Source organism: Apium graveolens, chromosome 4 (assembly GCF_009905375.1).
Source record: "Apium graveolens cultivar Ventura chromosome 4, ASM990537v1, whole genome shotgun sequence".
NCBI lineage: Eukaryota > Viridiplantae > Streptophyta > Magnoliopsida > Apiales > Apiaceae > Apium > Apium graveolens.
In genome coordinates, this window is record NC_133650.1 from 308,595,555 (window position 1) to 308,616,167 (window position 20,613).

Genomic DNA, 20,613 nt, shown 5'->3' on the forward strand with positions numbered 1-20,613 from the left:
GTTGACACACACGCATAACTTAATCTTACTTTTTTAACAGTAGTGTAAATAAAAAACTAACATTTTTCCATACATACATATGTTGAATTTTAAAAACTAACATTTTTCATTAAAATCAACTTTTATAGTAGTGTAAATTTTATATTATTGTATATTATGATTGCAAGTCATTCTGACTTCAATTATGAATTTTTTATCTTTTCAAATTAAGTAAGTTAATTGTAAGTTATTAGTGAACTCGGTAATAATATAGCCCACTACATATACTTTATTTAAATAAAATTTAAAATTTTTGGTCAACTGTGTATACGACATTTATGTTTATTTTTAGCTTTTTCTTTGTAAACATACTAATGACGTTCTATAGATTAAGTTTAATCGTTTCGTTTTAAACGTACACTGAATACCTTTTTATATTCATTCATTAAATACAAACCTGGTTATAAATATCGGTACTAATCGGTTTAGGTACTGATTAGGGATTAATCGGCAAATCGGGGATTAATCGAAACAAAAATCGGATATATTTAATATTTTAATAATTTATAATATATTTACCTTATTTATTATGAATTATATAATTCAAAAATAATTTATAAATATTAATCGGATTTCAAAAAATAGATCGGCCAAATATTTTTTAAGGATTAATCAGGGATTTTTAGAACACTGAATACAAATTATACAACACAAACAAGAATAGATATATATATATATATATATATATATTGCTTAATGAGCTATATTTGAAACGTTGTGTAATTTGGTAATATTTTGTATGAAAATAATACATATTGATAAATAATCAACTTGTATTTGATATACGTTAGACATTGTACAATATTTACAAATAAAAAAATAGCTAAAAATATTATAATTGTATATTGCATAAGTAAACTCTAAAAAATGACTCGTGTCTCGCACGGGTTATTATGCTAGTTATATATATAATAGAGCAAATGGGGTTGAGTGAGACAATTTATTCAATGTGAAATGACTATTTTAACCCTTGTCCTATTTATTATTTCGTATTTAATATTCATTAATAGCTAATCTTCATTAAAGTATATGAATTATTTTGTAATTAATAGCTACACACACTTACATATATATGTATACATATGTTATTTTCAATGATATAAAATTTAAAATGTGATAAATTTAATTAAGAATTAGATATCTCGAATAATTATTCACATAAAAATTACATCAATTTTTTAGTAACATGTATTAAATTAATTGTGATTTAAGAGAAATCATCACCAAATAATTTTAGGGTACACTTGCAAAACATAATATTTTTAAATTTTTTAACAGTTAATACGATTTTTTATGGCATACTTTAAACATCAAATACTTACTTATAAAATAGACAATAATATAATCACATATATATCATCATATTTTTGTAATATTACATAAAATTCTTATCAATATAATACAAAAAACGTATTTTACAGTTCAAAATATATTTTGTCACGTGTATAGTATATAGTCACATATACACTACACTATGCACGTGTATTACACAAAATTACCCCAATACAACACAAAAAAATTTATTATATAGTATCAAATATGAAGAGGCAAGTCAACAATAATATAACTGCTATTAGAAATTTTTTTCAAATACAACATATAGCAAAATAAGGTTGATAATTCTCAATATTTATCATTAATTTAAATATTTAAATATGCCAAAAAAACATCAAAATTAATTAAAAAAATTATAATATTTTAGAACATGCTGTGCCTCGCACGGGTTATAGAGCTAATTATAGAAGTATAGGTAAAGTTTAGTTCAAGAATATTTTTGGAGGTGAACATACACTGTTTTCTTAAGAGTGAATATTTAATTATTTATAAAGCATAAGCTAATAATATCCTAGAAGTGGTACAAGTCTTGAGATAGCTAGGGAGCCCTTTCACTTCATTTAAAAATCGAATTGTGATCCATTTTAATAATTTCCTATGGTTGTGCTACCAGAAGCCTATCTAGTGGCGGATCCAGGTTTCAATTTAATGGGGGCCGGAAAAAAAATTGTAATCAAATCAACAAATATAAGCAAATGAACATATATTATAATGTAATATTTACAAGATCATCAGCCTATCTTTCATACTTTGAAATCGTTTCATAATTTCTTCATTTTCAATTGTTTGAAAAATATCTCTCTCAATATATGTTATCAAACAATCATTGAACCAAATATCTCCCATTCTATTCCGAAGCGTAGTTTTAACAAGTTTCATTGCTGAAAATCCTCTCTCAACTGTTGCAGTTGCAACCGGTAGAATTAGTGACAATTTTATCAACATATAAGCCCAAGGAAATCCAATATCTTTTTATTTTTGAACCATTTTTTGAGCAAGATCATGGATGCCCTTCAAATTTTGAAAATCGGCATTACTTCTCATGTCAACTATATAGCTAGAAAGCTGGTCTTCAAGTGATAGAAGATGAATTTGATCAAATTCTGAAGGATAAAATCTTGCAAATTGAACTAATTTTTACTTATCAAAAGTTAAGAAAGAATTCTGCGGATTTAGGCATGATATGCAGGAAAGTAACTCCATGTTATCTCTTTCAAGACGCTCGTTCATCTCTTGCAATTGATAATCAATTATAGTATTCAGCAAACTAATCTTGAAGTGGTGTTTATTAGAAACTTTTTGCAGTTTACGTCTTGATCTTCCACGAGGCATAGAGATAGCATCCATATCTGGGACATCGATCACAAACTTTTCACAGAATTTGGAAACATCAACAATTAACTCATTCCATCCATCATCTCTGAATGTTTGTAACATTTTCTTCGATACATTTACCAAACATAAGCATTAGCAAGATCCTGGTCTTTTCTTTGTAGTGCTTGTGATAAGTCATTTGTGATTCCTAAAACTTTTCTCATCAAATGCAATAGAAAAATAAACTCAAAGTCATTCATTGAATCAATAAGTCTATAAATCTCTCCTTTATTTTCATGAAAGGAAGGCATTTCTTTTATTTTTTCAAGCACATCAAGTGCCGGTGAAAATAAAGAAATCACACTTAGAATTGTATGATAATGCGAACCCCATCTTGTATCTCCTGGACGTTTAAGAACTGCCTCTTGATTCAAGCCTTTACCAGTCATTCGATTGCCTTGGGATATTTCTTCAGCTAACTTTTCTATTTGTTTCACCCGGACTAATTCTTTTCTCTTGCAAGAAGCCCCAACAAAATTCACCAAAGATGCTAGATGGTCAAAAAATTGAGCAAATTTTATCATGCTTTTTTGAAACTGCAACAAGTGTGAGCTGCAATTGATGAGCAAAGCAATGCACATAAAAGGCAGATGCATTTTCTGCTAGTATTAAATTTTTTAGCCCACTAATATGTCTGCTCATATTACTAGCCCCGTCAAAACCTTGACCACGAATACGCGATATGCTCGGACCATGTGTGGCAAAGAGTACGTCAATTGCTGATTTTAGGACAATCAAGAGATTGTTAAAGGATGTCAAATTGCATGTACATGATGTTAACATATTAATTGTATCAATATATAGTGACAAGTGACTCTTATAGGGTGCAAAGTGACTCTAATATGGTGAAAAGTGACTTACACGGTTGATTAGAGTCAAAATGTGGAACAAAATTGAATTGTATGATAGTGACACTAAGAGATGGTAAAAAAATGTCAAATTGGATGTATATAATGTTAACATGTTAATTTTACAAATATATGGTTGTAAGTGACTCTTATAGGGTGCAAAGTGACTCTAATATGGTGAAAAGTGACTTATATAGTTGATTAGAGTCAAAATTTGGCCCAAAGTTGAGTCCTATTATGAAATATCAAAATGTACTAAAACGAAGCTAAACTGGATGTTCATGATGTTTTCATATTAATTGTATCAATATGGTGGCAAATGACTCTTATAGGGTGCAAACTGACTCTAATATGGTGAAAAGTGACTTATACGGTTGATCACATACCAATTGCCTATCATCTGAGATCACAGACCAACTGCCATTGTTTTTCTTTACAAATAATGCTTGTTTATGTATTATACTTGACAAATATTGACTAGTTACTGATAAATTTCTTTTTTTTGAGCTATTGTATTAACTTCTGAGGCAATTTCTGTTACTTCATGTTAGAGATATAAACTCTTTACTTGGGAGCTCTTACTTTATTCGAGAACCTAGTAATAGTAATGGTTGGCTGTCGTATCAGTAGAGTCGGCCAAACAGTCGGGCCGCCCGTGCCGGGGTGAATTTCCAGCGGTCCGGTTCAACAGCCAGTTAACTCGTGAACATCTCGCGAATTAGGGGATTTTAATGGTCCGACGAGTCTAGCGGTTCGGGGCGAACGACGAATAACACGAATAAAACGAATAATCGTGAATAACTGCGGGCTGCTTTGATTCGACACCACCCACCTTTTGTTGTTGTTTTTTTTATATTTTGTTTTTTACTTTGTACAAACAGACTTTGCATTTCTGTTTTTATTTTACATTTTTTGGATTTCTGTTTTTATTTTACATTTTTTATATTGAAAAAGATTTTTGATTTATAACACATTTCAACATTTTTAACAATTTACTCATATTTTTATTTGATAAACTAATCAAGACAAACAAATTTTATTTTTACTCGTATTTTGAAAAAGTTAGTTTTTAAAAAACAAATTTGTTATTTTTGAAAAACATAGTTAATTTTTGCAAATGAGTTACTCTATTACGAAAGGAAAAGAGGACGATACGATATCAATATCAGTACAAGTCAACTGATACGGTATCAGTATCAGTCAACTGACATTTTTCATTTAGCCCAAAACACCTTGATATCGCGTATCTCCCTCGCTTTCTTTACGGATGGGCAATAGTCGAACAAGTGACTGAAATTGTATCTATTCTAAACATCGTTCCGAACCGGCTTAAGATATCTTGTAATTAATAAAATAATCTTAAAAGTATATGTAATTTTGATTTATAAGTAACTTATAAATTGTAGTCAACTATGTATTGTTCGTGTAATATCCAACTCAGCTCGTTTTGGCTTTGATTTAAATTTTGAAGAAGGGAACACCATACTTTCAAATTGATCCAAATATAATTTACTATTCAATGTAGCCGTTAATTATTTGTACTTAACAATCACACAAGTAATTACAATTTTACGATTTTACCGATTTGGAAAATCATATTGAGATTATATGTTTCCAATTAAAATGATTCTATATTTATTACCTAACTATGGAAACTTTTATTTAGCTAGATATTACAACTAATTATACTTATCTCAAATGACTTGAAAACGTGTAAAACCATATACCAAAAACAAATTAAGAAAAAACAAAGATCTCAACATATAAATGCGTGTTCATGTTATGCATCAAGAAATTTAATTATATTGATTTGCCTCATTGGCAAAGAAATCTCAGATGCATTTACAAAAATGCACACATTTCTTATTTAGTAGTGAAAGAGCAAAAAAGAGTTATATATAAACACATAACTTCCATATACTTTGATCTTGCCCTGTTTGGTGTTTTCTACAAAAATCATACAAGGCATCATGACAAGAAAGAAGGTGAAGTTAGCATTCATCAGTAATGATGCTTCTCGAAAAGCGACATTCAAGAAAAGGAAGAAGGGGCTGATGAAGAAGGTTGGAGAGTTGAGTACCTTATGTGGTATTGATGCTTGTGCTATCATTTATAGTCAGTATGAGCCCCAACCTGAAGTGTGGCCTAATACAGAAGGTGTTCAGCGTGTGTTGGCTCAGTTTAAGCGAATGCCGGAGATGGAGCAGAGCAAGAAGATGGTTAATCAGGAGAGTTTTATGCGACAGAGGATTGCGAAAGCTAATGAGCAGTTGAAGAAACAGTGTAAGGATAATAGGGAGAAGGAAATGATTGAGGTTATGTATCAGTGTTTGACGGGGAAAATTGGTTTACAAAATTTGATGATCCCGGATTTGAATGATCTTGGTTGGCTTATTGATTACAAGTTGAAGGAGATTTATAAAAGAATTGATCAGATATCGGCTACTAAGAAAAAGAATACTACTACTGGGAAAGTTGGCTCTGGCTCTGGATCTATCTGTGGCTCGAGATCAGCTGCTGCAATGTTGAAAGGTAAAGGAGTGGCTAATTGTGTTGATGGAACGGAAGAAAAGGCTATAGAGGGCGAGATGGAAGCAATGCAGCAGCAGCAGCAGAGACCGCCTTGGTTCAGCGACTGGATCAACAGCAATAATGGGAACAGCAGTACTGATCAGATGCAGAACCAGCAGCAACACTGCCAGAATTTGGGATTTTGTCGCGGTGAGGAGATGATGATGCCTTATGGAGATGCGCAGAATGGTGGAATGTGGTCAAGTGTATTTTTTCCATAGTTTCCAATCAGAACTACAATCAAGGAGAAGCAGATGAAAGGATTTATGTGATAGTGCTGGTTACTTTTGTTTTTGTTGTTTTTCCGATCAACCTTGAGGATGATGGTTAAAATTACCATTTGTTGGGGTTGAATTTGCTCAAAATACCCATTTTCAAAAAATATGCTGAAAATACCGTTTTGGTTACGTATTTTGTAATTTGGTAAGTGTAATACGCATTTGAGAATGGAGTATGTAAGAAAATTACTAAAGATACGCATTTCGTATTATCATTCGGATACGCATTTGCCAAATGCGTATCATAAAAATATAAAAAAAATAAAACTGGATACTCATTTGACAAATGGGTATTTAGTACAAAACATGATAATCATATGGTAAATGCATATCCAAACGAATATTTTCAGCACTACACTCCCAGAATGGATATTTTCAGCATTTTGCACCAAAAAAATATTATTTTTAACATTCTTTCGAACTTTGAAGGATATTTGTTTTGCTTTAAATAAATTTCTATCTGGTGTGTTCTTATTTTTGCGTTGCTACAATAATTTCATTGCTTGTTATATTCCTTTTTTTTTTCTTCGTTATTTTTATACATTAATAACTTCAAGGTATATTAAATCTATTATATATATAATAGAGCAAATGGGGTTGGGTGAGACAATTTATTCAATGTGAAATGACTATTTTAACCCTTGTCCTATTTATTATTTCGTATTTAATATTTATTAATAGTTAATCTTCATTAAAGTATATGAATTATTTTGTAATTAATAGCTACACACACTTACATATATATGTATACATATGTTATTTTCAATGATATAAAATTTAAAATGTGATAAATTTAATTAAGAATTAGATATCTGAAATAATTATTAACATAAAAATTACATCAATTTTTAGTAACATGTATTAAATTAATTGTGGTTTAAGAGAAATCATCACCAAATAATTTTAGGGTACACTTGCAAAATATAATATTTTTAAATTGTTTAACATTTAATACGATTTTTATGGCATACTTTAAACATCAAATACTTACTTATAAAATAGAAAATAATATAATCATATATATATCATCATGTTTTTGTAATATTACATAAAATTTTTATCAATATAATACAAAAAACGTATTTTACAGTTCAAAATATATTTTGTCACGTGTATAGTATATAGTCACATATACACTACACTATGCACGTGTATTACACAAAATTACCCCAATACAACACAAAAAAATTTATTATACAGAATCAAATAGGCAAGTCGACAATATTATAACTGCTATTAGAAATTTTTTTCAAATACATCATAGAGCAAAATAAGGTTGATAATTCTCAATATTTATCATTAATTTAAATTTTTAAATATGCCAAATAACCATCAAAATTAATTTAAAAAAATTATAATATTTTAGAACATGTTGTGCCTCGCACGGGTTATAGAGCTAATTACAGAAGTATAGGTAAAGTTTAGTTCAAGAATATTTTTGGAGGTGGACATATGTTTTCTTAGGAGTGAATATTTAATTATTTATAAAGCATAAGCTAATAATATCCTAGAAGTGGTACAAGTCTTGAGATAGCTAGGGAGCCCTTTCACTTCATTTAGAAATCGAATTGTGATCCGTTTTAATAATTTCTTACGGTTGTGCTACCAGAAGCCTATTGGCGGATCCAGATTTCAATTTAAGGGGGGCCGGAAAAAAATTGTAATCAAATCAACAAATATAAGCAAAAGAGCAAATGAACACATATTATAATCTAATATTTACAAGATCACCGGCCTATCTTTCATACTCTGAAATCGTTTCATAATTTCTTCATTTTCAATTGTTTGAAAAATATCTCTCTCAATATATGTTATCAAACAATCATTCAACCAAATATCTCCCATTCTATTCCGAAGCGTAATTTTAACAAGTTTAATTGCTAAAAATCCTCTCTCAACTGTTGCAGTTGCAACCGGTAGAATTAGTGAAAGAACTGAAAACGTCATTATCAAGATGTAGAAAATGAAGATCAATAATGCGATTCAACAAAATTGTTTAGAACTGTTTTTTTTACATTGTGTTTTTATCAACAACAAAAAGATATTCTCTAATCTGAATATATACAAGAATAGCTGTGCTTCATTACTCTAACAAACTCTAACAACTTTTTCTTCTAGAAGCTTTTGTTCACTGTTACTCACTTGATCTTTTGTCACGGGCTGACTTGATGATGTCACTGATATATTCTAATCAATTAGTGACAATTTTATCAACATATAAACCCAAGGAAATCCAATATCTTTGTGTTTTTGAACCATTTTTTGAGGAAGATCATGGATGCCCTTCAAATTTTGAAAATCGGCATTACTTCTCATGTCAACGATATAGCTAGAAAGCTGGTCTTCAAGTGATAGAAGACGAATTTGATCAAATTCTGAAGGATAAAATCTTGCAAGTTGAACTAATTTTTACTTATCAAAAGTTAAGAAAGAATTCTGCGGATTTAGGCATGATATGCAGGAAAGTAACTCCATGTTATCTCTATCAAGACGCTCGTTCATCTCTTGCAATTGATAATCAATTAGAGTATTCAGCAAACTAATCTTGAAGTGGTGTTTATTAGAAACTTTTTGCAGTTTACCTCTTGATCTTCCACGAGGCATAGAGATAGCATCCATATCTGGGACATCGATCTCAAACTTTTCACAGAATTTGGAAACATCAACAATTATCTCATTCCATCCATCATCTCTGAATGTTTGTAACATTTTATTCGATACATTTATCAAACATAAGCATTAGCAAGATCCTGGTCTTTTCTTTGTAGTGCTTGTGATAAGTCATTTGTGATTCCTAAAACTTTTCTCATCAAATGCAATAGAAAAATAAACTCAAAGTCATTCATTGCATCAATAAATCTATAAATCTCTCCTTTATTTTCATGAAAGGAAGGCATGTCTTTTATTTCTTCAAGCACATCAAGTGCTGGTGAAAATAAAGAAATCACACTTAGAATTGTATGATAATGCGAACCCCATCTTGTATCTCCTGGACGTTTAAGAACTGCCTCTTGATTCAAGCCTTTACCAGTCATTCGATTGCCTTGGGATATTTCTTCAGCTAACTTTTCTATTTGTTTCACCCGGACTAATTCTTTTCTCTTGCAAGAAGCCCCAACAAAATTCACCAAAAATCCTAGATGGTCAAAAAATGAGCAAATTTTATCATGCTTTCTTAAAACTGCAACAAGTGTGAGCTGCAATTGATGAGCAAAGCAATGCACATAAAAGGCATATGCATTTTCTGCTTGTATTAAACTTTTTAGCCCACTAATATATCTGTTCATATTACTAGCCCCGTCAAAACCCTGACCACGAATACGCGATATGCTCAGACCATGTGTGGCAAAGAGTACGTCAATTGCTGATTTTAGGACAATCAAGAGATAGTTAAAGGATGTCAAATTGCATGTACATGATGTTAACATATTAACTGTATCAATATATAGTGACAAGTGACTCTTATAGGGTGCAAAGTGACTCTAATATGGTGAAAAGTGACTTACACGGTTGATTAGAGGCAAAATGTGGAACAAAATTGACTTGTATGAAAGCGGCACTAAGAGATGGTAAAAGGATGTCAAATTGGATGTATATAATGTTAACATGTTAATTTTACAAGTATATGTTGGTAAGTGACTCTTATAGGGTGCAAAGTGACTCTAATATGGTGAAAAGTGACTTACATAGTTGATTAGAGTCAAAATATGGCCCAAAGTTGAGCCCTATTATGAAATATCAAAGTGTGCTAAAACGAAGCTAAACTGGATATTCATGATGTTAACATGTTAATTGTATCAATATGGTGGTAAGTGGCTCTTATAGGGTGCAAAGTGACTCTAATATGGTGATAAGTGACTTATATGGTTGATCACAGACCAACTGCCTATCATCTGAGATCACAGACCAACTGCCATTATTTTTCCTTACAAATGTTGCTTGTTTATGTATTACACTTGACAAATATTGACTAGTTACTGATAAATTTCTTTTGTTGAGCTATTGTATTAATTTCTGAGGCAATTTATGTTACTTCATGTAAAAGATATAAACTCTTTACTTGGGAGCTCTTCTTTATTTGAGAACCTAGTAGTAGTAATGGTTGGCTGTCGTATTAGTAGAGCTGGCCAAACGGTCGGGCCGCCCGTGCCGGGGCGAATTTCCAGCGGTCCGGTTTAACAGCCAGTTAACTCGTGAACAGCTCGCGAATTAGGCGAGTTTAATGGTCCGACGAGTCTAGCGGTTCGGGGCGAACGACGAATAACACGAATAAAATGAATAATCGTGAATAACCGCGGGCTGCTTTGATTCGACACCACCCACCTTTTGTTGTCTTTTTTTGGCTTTTTTTTTATATTTTGTTTTTTACTTTGTACAAACAGACTTTGCTTTTCTGTTTTTATTTTACATTTTTTGGATTTCTGTTTTTAATTTTACATTTTTTATATTGAAAAAGATTTTCGATTTATAACACATTTCAACATTTTTAACAATTTACTCATATTTTTATTTGATAAACTAATCAAGACAAATAAATTTTATTTTTACTCGTATTTTAAAAGAGTTAGTTTTTAAAAAACAAATTTGTTATTTTTGAAAAACAAAGTTAATTTTTGCAAATGAGTTACTCTGTTACGGAAGGAAAAGAGGATGATACGATATCAGTATCAGTATAAGTCAGCTGATAAGGTATCAGTATCAGTCAACTCTGACATTTTTCATTTAGCCCAAAACACCTTGATATCGCGTATCTCCCTCGCTTTTTTTACGGATGGGCAAGAGTCGAACAAGTCACTGAAATTGTATCTATTCTAAACATCGTTTTGAACCGGCTTAAGATATCTTGTAATTAATAAAATAATTTTAAAGTCATTGTGTAAAATATATTATACTGTATAAAAAATTTCTCTCGCATGAGAGTCGGCCGTCCTAACTTCACCTAACCCTAGCCGCTCTACCTTCTTTTTCCCCCTTTCTACCCAATTCTATCTCCATATTCATCTTCATCTTCTTCTTTTATTCACTTTTTTTTAATAAAATCGAGATTTGTTTTACAAAACTCGAAAAATCCATTACAATTTTTCACTTTAGTTTTCAGATCTACTAAGGTACTAAGGTAAGAGCTTGGATTTTATAATAAAATTCAGTTTTTGGATTCAAAATCTCTGATCTAACAACATATTACAATTTGGTGTTATTCTGAGATTTTTGAATTTTGGGTTTTTTCGTATTGTTCTGTTTAAGTTATTATTTGTGTGTTTGATTGTCTCGCTTTATGCGATGTGTCTCGCTTTGTGCGATGTGGTGGTTGTGTTGAAAATGAATTGGATGGTGTATTGGGAGATCTGGATATCTCGCATCAACAACACTTTCGGCAGGTCTATAGCTGGTGTCCGGCAGGTAGATAGCTGGGGTGCGTTTGGAACGGTGGTGAAAATCACATGTGCTCACCTCTCACAAAAAATATTTGTTCATAATATGAGGCCTATAAACTCCGTTGTTGCAACTGAGTCCTCTGAACATTGCAATATCAATCGAATTAATGTGAAGGTCAATTGTGAAGCTACTGTTTTCGGGGGAGATGCGTGCTGGATTGTCCGGGAAACCATTACTTTCATTTTTAATTTTCAGAATATTTGTATTCAGTTTGTTAAGCAATCCGGAAACAAAATGGCTAATTATTTAGCTCTATTTGTTTTTCAACCTGGTTGCATGATCAGTTGGGGGTTTGTCCCGATTGAATCTCTTTTAAGTCATTAATGAAATCTGCTTTAAATTTGGCAAAAAAAATAAAATAATTTTAAAAATATATGTAATTCTGATTTATAAGTAACTTATAAATTGTAGTCAACTATGTATTGTTCGTGTAATATCCAACTCAGCTCGTTTCGGCTTTGATTTAAATTTTGAAGAAGGGAACACCATACGTTCTAATTGATCCAAATATAATTTACTATTCAATGTAGCCGTTAATTATTTGTACTTAACAAACACGCAAGTAATTACAATTTTATGATTTATCAATTTGGAAAATCATATTGAGATTATATGTTTCCAATTAAAATGATTCTATATTTATTACCTAACTATGGAAACTTTTATTTAGCTAGATATTACAACTAATTATACTTACCTCAAATGACATGAAAACGTGTAAAACCATGTATCTTTTAATTTTTTAAATATTTAAATTTGTACAAAAAACAAATTAAGAAAAAACAAAGATCTCAACATATAAATGCGTGTTCATGTTATGCATCAAGAAATTTAATTATATTGATTTGCCTCATTGGCAAAGAAATCTCAGATGCGTTTACAAAAATGCACACATTTCTTATTTAGTAGTGAAAGAGCAAAAAAGAGTTATATATAAACACATAACTTCCATATACTTTGATCTTGCCCTGTTTGGTGTTTTCTACAAAAATCATACAAGGCATCATGACAAGAAAGAAGGTGAAGTTAGCATTCATCAGTAATGATGCTTCTCGAAAAGCGACATTCAAGAAAAGGAAGAAGGGGCTGATGAAGAAGGTTGGAGAGTTGAGTACCTTATGTGGTATTGATGCTTGTGCTATCATTTATAGTCAGTATGAGCCCCGACCTGAAGTGTGGCCTAATACAGAAGGTGTTCAGCGTGTGTTGGCTCACTTTAAGCGAATGCCCGAGATCGAGCAGAGCAAGAAGATGGTTAATCAGGAGAGTTTTATGCGACAGAGGATTGCGAAAGCTAATGAGCAGTTGAAGAAACAGTGTAAGGATAATAGGGAGAAGGAAATGATTGAGGTTATGTATCAGTGTTTGACGGGGAAAATTGGTTTACAAAATTTGATGATCCCGGATTTGAATGATCTTGGTTGGCTTATTGATCACAAGTTGAAGGAGATTTATAAAAGAATTGATCAGATATCGGCTACTAAGAAAAAGAATACTACTACTGGGAAAGTTGGCAGTGGCTCTGGATCTGGCAGTGGCTCGGGATCAGCTGCTGCAATGTTGAAAGGTAAAGGAGTGGCTAATTGTGTTGATGGAACGGAAGAAAAGGCTATAGAGGGCGAGATGGAAGCAATGCAGCAGCAGCAGCAGAGACCGCCTTGGTTTAGCGACTGGATCAACAGCAATAGTGGGAACAGCAGAACTGATCAGATGCTGAACCAGCAGCAACACTGCCAGAATTTGGGATCAACCAGTCGCGGTGAGGAGATGATGATGCCTTATGGAGATGCGCAGAATGGTGGAATGTGGTCAAGTGCATTTTTTCCATAGTTTCCAATCAGAGCTACAATCAAGGATAAGCAGATGAAAGAAGTTATGTGATAGTGCTGGTTACTTGTGTTTTTGTTGTTTTTTTCGATCAACCTTGAGAATGATGGTTAAAAATACCCATTTTTGGGTTGAATTTGCTCAAAATACCCATTTTCAAAAAATATGCTCAAATGGGTATTACACGCATTTGCGAATTGGGTATGTAAGAAAATTATTAGAGACACGCATTTCGTATTATCATTGGGATACGCATTTGCCAAATCCGTATCACAAAAATATAAAAAAAAAAACTGGATACTAATTTGACAAATGGGTATATAGTACAAAACATGATAATCATACGGTAAATGCGTATCCAAACGAATATTTTCAGCACTACACTCCCAGAATGGATATTTTCAGCATTTTGCACCAAAAAAATATTATTTTTAACATTCTTTCGAACTTTGAAGGATATTTGTTTTGCTTTAAATAAATTTCTATCCGGTGTGTTCTTATTTTTGCGTTGCTACAATAATTTCATTGCTTGTTATATTCCTTTTTTTTACTTCGTTATTTTTATACATTAATAACTTCAAGGTATATTAAATCTATTATATATATATAATAGAGCAAATGGGGTTGGGTGAGACAATTTATTCAATGTGAAATGACTATTTTAACCCTTGTCCTATTTATTATTTCGTATTTAACATTTATTAATAGCTAATCTTCATTAAAGTATATGAATTATTTTGTAATTAATAGCTACACACACTTACATATATATGTATACATATGTTATTTTCAATGATATAAAATTTAAAATGTGATAAATTTAATTAAGAATTAGATATCTGAAATAATTATTAACATAAAAATTACATCAATTTTTTAGTAACATGTATTAAATTAATTGTGGTTTAAGAGAAATCATCACCAAATAATTTTAGGTTACACTTGCAAAACATAATATTTTTAAATTGTTTAACATTTAATACGATTTTTTATGGCATACTTTAAACATCAAATACTTGTTATAAAATAGACAATAATATAATCACATATATATCATCATGTTTTTGTAATATTACATAAAATTCTTATCAATATAGTACAAAAAATGTATTTTACAGTTCAAAATATATTTTGTCACGTGTATAGTATATAGTCACATATACACTACACTACATTATGCACGTGTATTACACAAAATTACCCCAATACAACACAAAAAAATTTATTATACAGTATCAAAAAGACAAGTCGACAATAATATAACTGCTATTAGAATTTTTTTTCAAATACAACATAGAGCAAAATAAGGTTGATAATTCTCAATATTTATCATTAATTTAAAATTTTAAATATGCCAAAAAAACATCAAAATTAATTAAAAAAAAATATAATATTTTAGAACATGTTGTGCCACGCATGGGTTATAGAGCTAATTACAGAAGTATAGGTAAAGTTTAGTTCAAGAATATTTTTGGAGGTGAACATATGTTTTCTTAAGAGTGAATATTTAATTATTTATAAAGCATAAGCTAATAATATCCTAGAAGTGGTACAAGTCTTGAGATAGCTAGGGAGCCCTTTCACTTTATTTAGAAATCGAATTGTGATCCGTTTTAATTATTTTTACGGTTGTGCTACCAGAAGCCTATTGGCGGATCCTGGTTTCTATTTAAGGGGGGCCATAAAAAAATTGTAATCAAATCAACAAATATAAGCAAAAGAGCAAATGAACATATATTATAATGTAATATTTACAAGATCATCGGCCTATCTTTCATACTCTGAAATCGTTTCATAATTTCTTCATTTTCAATTGTTTGAAAAATATCTCTCTCAATATATGTTATCAAACAATCATTCAACCAAATATCTCCCATTCTATTCCGAAGCGTAGTTTTAACAAGTTTAATTGCTGAAAATCATCTCTCAATTGTTACAGTTGCAACCGGTAGAATTAGTGACAATTTTATCAACATATAAACCCAAGGAAATCCAATATCTTTGAGTTTTTAACCATTTTTTGAGCAAGATCATGGATGCCCTTCAAATTTTGAAAATCAGCATTACTTCTCATGTCAACTATATAGCTAGAAAGCTGGTCTTCAAGTGATAGAAGACGAATTTGATCAAATTCTGAAGGATAAAATCTTGCAAGTTGAACTAATTTTTACTTATCAAATGTTAAGAACGGATTTAGGCATGATATGCAGGAAAGTAACTCCATGCTATCTCTATCAAGCCGCTCGTTCATCTCTTGCAATTGATAATCAATTATAGTATTCAGCAAACTAATCTTGAAGTGGTGTTTATTAGAAACTTTTTGCAGTTTACCTCTTGATCTTCCACGAGGCATAGAGATAGCATCCATATCTGGGACATCGATCTCAAACTTTTCACAGAATTTGGAAACATCAACAATTAACTCATTCCATCCATCATCTCTGAATGTTTGTAACATTTTCTTCGATACATTTACCAAACATAAGCATTAGCAAGATCCTGGTCTTTTCTTTGTAGTGCTTGTGATAAGTCATTTGTGATTCCTAAAACTTTTCTCATCAAATGCAATAGAAAAATAAATTCAAAGTCATTCATTGCATCAATAAGTCTATAAATCTCTTCTTTATTTTCATGAAAGGAAGGCATGTTTTTATTTCTTCAAGTACATCAAGTGCTGGTGAAAATAAAGAAATCACACTTAGAATTGTATGATAATGCGAACCCCATCTTGTATCTCCTGGACGTTTAAGAACTGCCTCTTGATTCAAGCATTTACCAGTCATTCGATTGCCTTGGGATATTTCTTCAGCTAACTTTTCTATTTGTTTCACCGGGACTAATTCTTTTCTCTTGCAAGAAGCCCCAACAAAATTCACCAAAGATGCTAGATGGTCAAAAAATGAGCAAATTTTATCATGCTTTTTTGAAACTGCAACAAGTGTGAGCTGCAATTGATGAGCAAAGCAATGCACATAAAAGGCAGATGCATTTTATGCTTGTATTAAACTTTTTAGCCCACTAATATGTCTGTTCATATTACTAGCCCCGTCAAAACCTTGACCACGAATACGCGATATGCTCAGACCATGTGTGGCAAAGAGTACGTCAATTGCTAATTTTAGGACAATCAAGAGATGCTTAAAGGATGTCAAATTGCATGTACATGATGTTAACATATTAATTGTATCAATATATATAGTGACAAGTGACTCTTATAGGGTGCAAAGTGACTCTAATATGGTGAAAAGTGACTTACACGGTTGATTAAAGCCAAAATGTGGAACAAAATTGACTTGTATGAAAGTGGCACTAAGAGATGGTAAAAGGATGTCAAATTGGATGTATATAATGTTAACATGTTAATTTTACAAATATATGGTGGTAAGTGACTCTAATAGGGTGCAAAGTGACTCTAATATGGTGAAAAGTGACTTACATAGTTGATTAGAGTCAAAATGTGGCCCAAAGTTGAGTCCTATTATGAAATATCAAAGTTTGCTAAAACGAAGCTAAACTGGATTTTCATGATGTTAACATGCTAATTGTATCAATATGGTGGCAAGTGGCTCTTATAGGGTGCAAATTAACTCTAATATGGTGAAAAGTGACTTATATGGTTGATCACAGACCAACTGCCTATCATCTGAGATCACAGACCAACTGCCATTGTTTTTCTTTACAAATGTTGCTTGTTTATGTATTACACTTGACAAATATTGACTAGTTACTGATAAATTTCTTTTGTTGAGCTATTGTATTAACTTCTGAGGCAATATCTGTTACTTCATGTTAAAGATATAAACTCTTTACTTTGGAGCTCTTACTTTATTTGAGAACCTAGTAGTAGTAATGGTTGGCTGTCGTATCAGTAGAGCCGGCCAAACGGTCGGGCCGCCCGTGCCGGGGTAAATTTTCAGCGGTCCGGTTCAACAGCCAGTTAACTCGTGAACAGCTCGCGAATTAGGCGATTTTAATGGTCCGACGAGTCTAGCGGTTCGGGGCGAACGACGAATAACACGAATAAAACGAATAATCGTGAATAACCGCGGGCTGCTTTGATTCGACACCACCCACCTTTTGTTATTTTTTTTTGTTTTTTTTTAAATTTTGTTTTTTACTTTGTACAAACAGACTTTGCATTTTTATTTTTATTTTATATTTTTTGGATTTCTGTTTTTATTTTACATTTTTTATATTGAAAGAGATTTTCGATTTATAACACATTTCAACATTTTTAACAATTTACTCATATTTTTATTTGATAAACTAATCAAGACAAACAAATTTTATTTTTACTCGTATTTTGAAAAAGTTAGTTTTTAAAAAACAAATTTGTTATTTTTGAAAAACAAAGTTGATTTTTGCAAATGAGTTACTCTGTTACGGAAGGAAAAGAGGACGATACGATATCAGTATCAGTATAAGTCAACTGATACGGTATCAGTATCAGTCAACTGACATTTTTCATTTAGCCCAAAACGCCTTGATATCGCGTATCTCCCTCGCTTTTTTTACGGATGGGCAAGAGTCGAACATGTCACAGAAATTGTATCTATTCTAAACATCGTTCCGAACCGGCTTAAGATATCTTGTAATTAATAAAATAATTTTAAAAATATATGTAATTCTGATTTATATGTAACTTATAAATTGTAGTCAACTATGTATTGTTCGTGTAATATCCAACTCAGCTCGTTTCGGTTTTGATTTAAATTTTGAAGAAGGGAACACCATACTTTCAAATTGATCCAAATATAATTTACTATTCAATGTAGCTGTTAATTATTTGTACTTAACAATCACGCAAGTAATTACAATTTTACGATTTTACCGATTTGGAAAATCATATTGAGATTATATGTTTCCAATTAAAATGATACTATTAATATTACCTAACTATGAAAACTTTTATTTAGCTAGATATTACAACTAATTATACTTATCTCAAATGACATGAAAACGTGTAAAACCATATACAAAAAACAAATTAAGAAGAAACAAAGATCTTAACATATAAATGCGTGTTCATGTTATGCATCAAGAAATTTAATTATATTGATTTGCCTCATTGGCAAAGAAATCTCAGATGCGTTTACAAAAATGCACACATTTCTTATTTAGTAGTGAAAGAGCAAAAAAGAGTTATATATAAACACATAACTTCCATATACTTTGATCTTGCCCTGTTTGGTGTTTTCTACAAAAATCATACAAGGCATCATGACAAGAAAGAAGGTGAAGTTAGCATTCATCAGTAATGATGCTTCTCGAAAAGCGACATTCAAGAAAAGGAAGAAGGGGCTGATGAAGAAGGTTGGAGAGTTGAGTACCTTATGTGGTATTGATGCTTGTGCTATCATTTATAGTCAGTATGAGCCCCAACCTGAAGTGTGGCCTAATACAGAAGGTGTTCAGCGTGTGTTGGCTCAGTTTAAGCGAATGCCGGAGATGGAGCAGAGCAAGAAGATGGTTAATCAGGAGAGTTTTATTCGACAGAGGATTGCGAAAGCTAATGAGCAGTTGAAGAAACAGCATAAGGATAATAGGGAGAAGGAAATGATTGAGGTTATGTATCAGTGTTTGACGGGGAAAATTGGTTTACAAAATTTGATGATCCCGGATTTGAATGATCTTGGTTGGCTTATTGATCACAAGTTGAAGGAGATTTATAAAAGAATTGATCAGATATCGGCTGCTAAGAAAAAGAATACTACTACTGGGAAAGTTGGCTCTGGCTCTGGATCTGGCTGTCGCTCGGGATCAGCTGCTGCAATGTTGAAAGGTAAAGGAGTGGCTAATTGTGTTGATGGAACGGAAGAAAAGGCTTTAGAGGGCGAGATGGAAGCAATGCAGCAGCAGCAGCAGAGACCGCCTTGGTTCAGCGACTGGATCAACAGCAATAGTGGGAACAGCAGTACTGATCAGATGCAGAACCAGCAGCAACACTGCCAGAATTTGGGATTTAGTCGCGGTGAGGAGATGATGATGCCTTATGGAGATGCGCAGAATGGTGGCATGTGGTCAAGTGCATTCTTTCCATAGTTTCCAATCAAGGAGAAGCAGATGAAAGGATTTGTGTGACAGTGCTGGTTACCTGTGTTTTTGTTGTTTTTTGGATCAACCTTGAGGATAATGGTTAAAAATACCCATTTTTGGGTTGAATTTGCTCAAAATACCCATTTTCAAAAAATATGCTCAAATGCTAATTACACGCATTTGAGAATACTAAAGATACGCATTTCGTATTATCATTGGTATACGCATAAAAAATATGCTCAAATGCGTATTACACGCTTTTGAGAATACTAAAGATACGCATTTCGTATTCTCATTGGGATACGCATTTGCCAAATACGTATCATAAAAATATAAAAAAAATAAAAACTGGATACTCATTTGACAAATGGGTATTTAGTACAAAACATGATAATCATATGGCAAATGCGTATCCAAACGAATATTTTCAGCACTAAACTCCCGGAATGGATATTTTCAGCATTTTGCACCAAAAAAATATTATTTTTAACATTCTTTCGAAATTTGAAGGATATTTGTTTTGCTTTTAATAAATTTCTATCTGGTGTGATTCTTATTTTTGCGTTGCTACAATAATTCCATTGCTTGTTATATTCCTTTTTTTTTCTTCGTTATTTTTATACATTAATAACTTCAAGGTATATTAAATCTATTATATATATAATAGAGCAAATGAGGTTGGGTGCGACAATTTATTCAATGTGAAATGACTATTTTAACCCTTGTTCTATTTATTATTTCTTATTTAATATTCATTAATAGCTAATCTTCATTAAAGTATATGAATTTTTCGTAATTAATAGCTACACACACTTACATATATATGTATACATATGTTATTTTCAATGATATAAAATTTAAAATGTGAT

General features: G+C 31.5%; 3 protein-coding genes across 3 annotated transcripts; all 3 read left to right on the forward strand.

Annotated features, from left to right (window-relative positions):
* The first annotated feature begins 5,566 nt into the window (after window positions 1-5,566).
* LOC141720080 (agamous-like MADS-box protein AGL80) lies at window positions 5,567-6,388 on the forward strand. The gene has a single exon (XM_074522436.1). The coding sequence runs from the start codon at window positions 5,567-5,569 to the stop codon at window positions 6,386-6,388; it is 822 nt and encodes a 273-aa protein (XP_074378537.1).
* Window positions 6,389-12,886: 6,498 nt separating this feature from the next.
* On the forward strand, window positions 12,887-13,711 carry LOC141720081 (agamous-like MADS-box protein AGL80). The gene has a single exon (XM_074522438.1). It carries the CDS (start codon window positions 12,887-12,889, stop codon window positions 13,709-13,711), a length of 825 nt encoding a protein of 274 aa, XP_074378539.1.
* Window positions 13,712-18,884: 5,173 nt separating this feature from the next.
* Window positions 18,885-19,750, forward strand: LOC141720082 (agamous-like MADS-box protein AGL80). Its single transcript, XM_074522439.1, has one exon. It carries the CDS (start codon window positions 18,929-18,931, stop codon window positions 19,748-19,750), a length of 822 nt encoding a protein of 273 aa, XP_074378540.1. The 5' UTR covers window positions 18,885-18,928.
* Window positions 19,751-20,613: the final 863 nt, after the last annotated feature.

Bases quoted from the DNA above. Each gene is read 5' to 3' on its own strand.
- LOC141720080 (XM_074522436.1), top strand. From the start codon at position 5,567: ATGACAAGAAAGAAGGTGAAGTTAGCATTCATCAGTAATGATGCTTCT.
- LOC141720081 (XM_074522438.1), top strand. From the start codon at position 12,887: ATGACAAGAAAGAAGGTGAAGTTAGCATTCATCAGTAATGATGCTTCT.
- LOC141720082 (XM_074522439.1), top strand. From the start codon at position 18,929: ATGACAAGAAAGAAGGTGAAGTTAGCATTCATCAGTAATGATGCTTCT.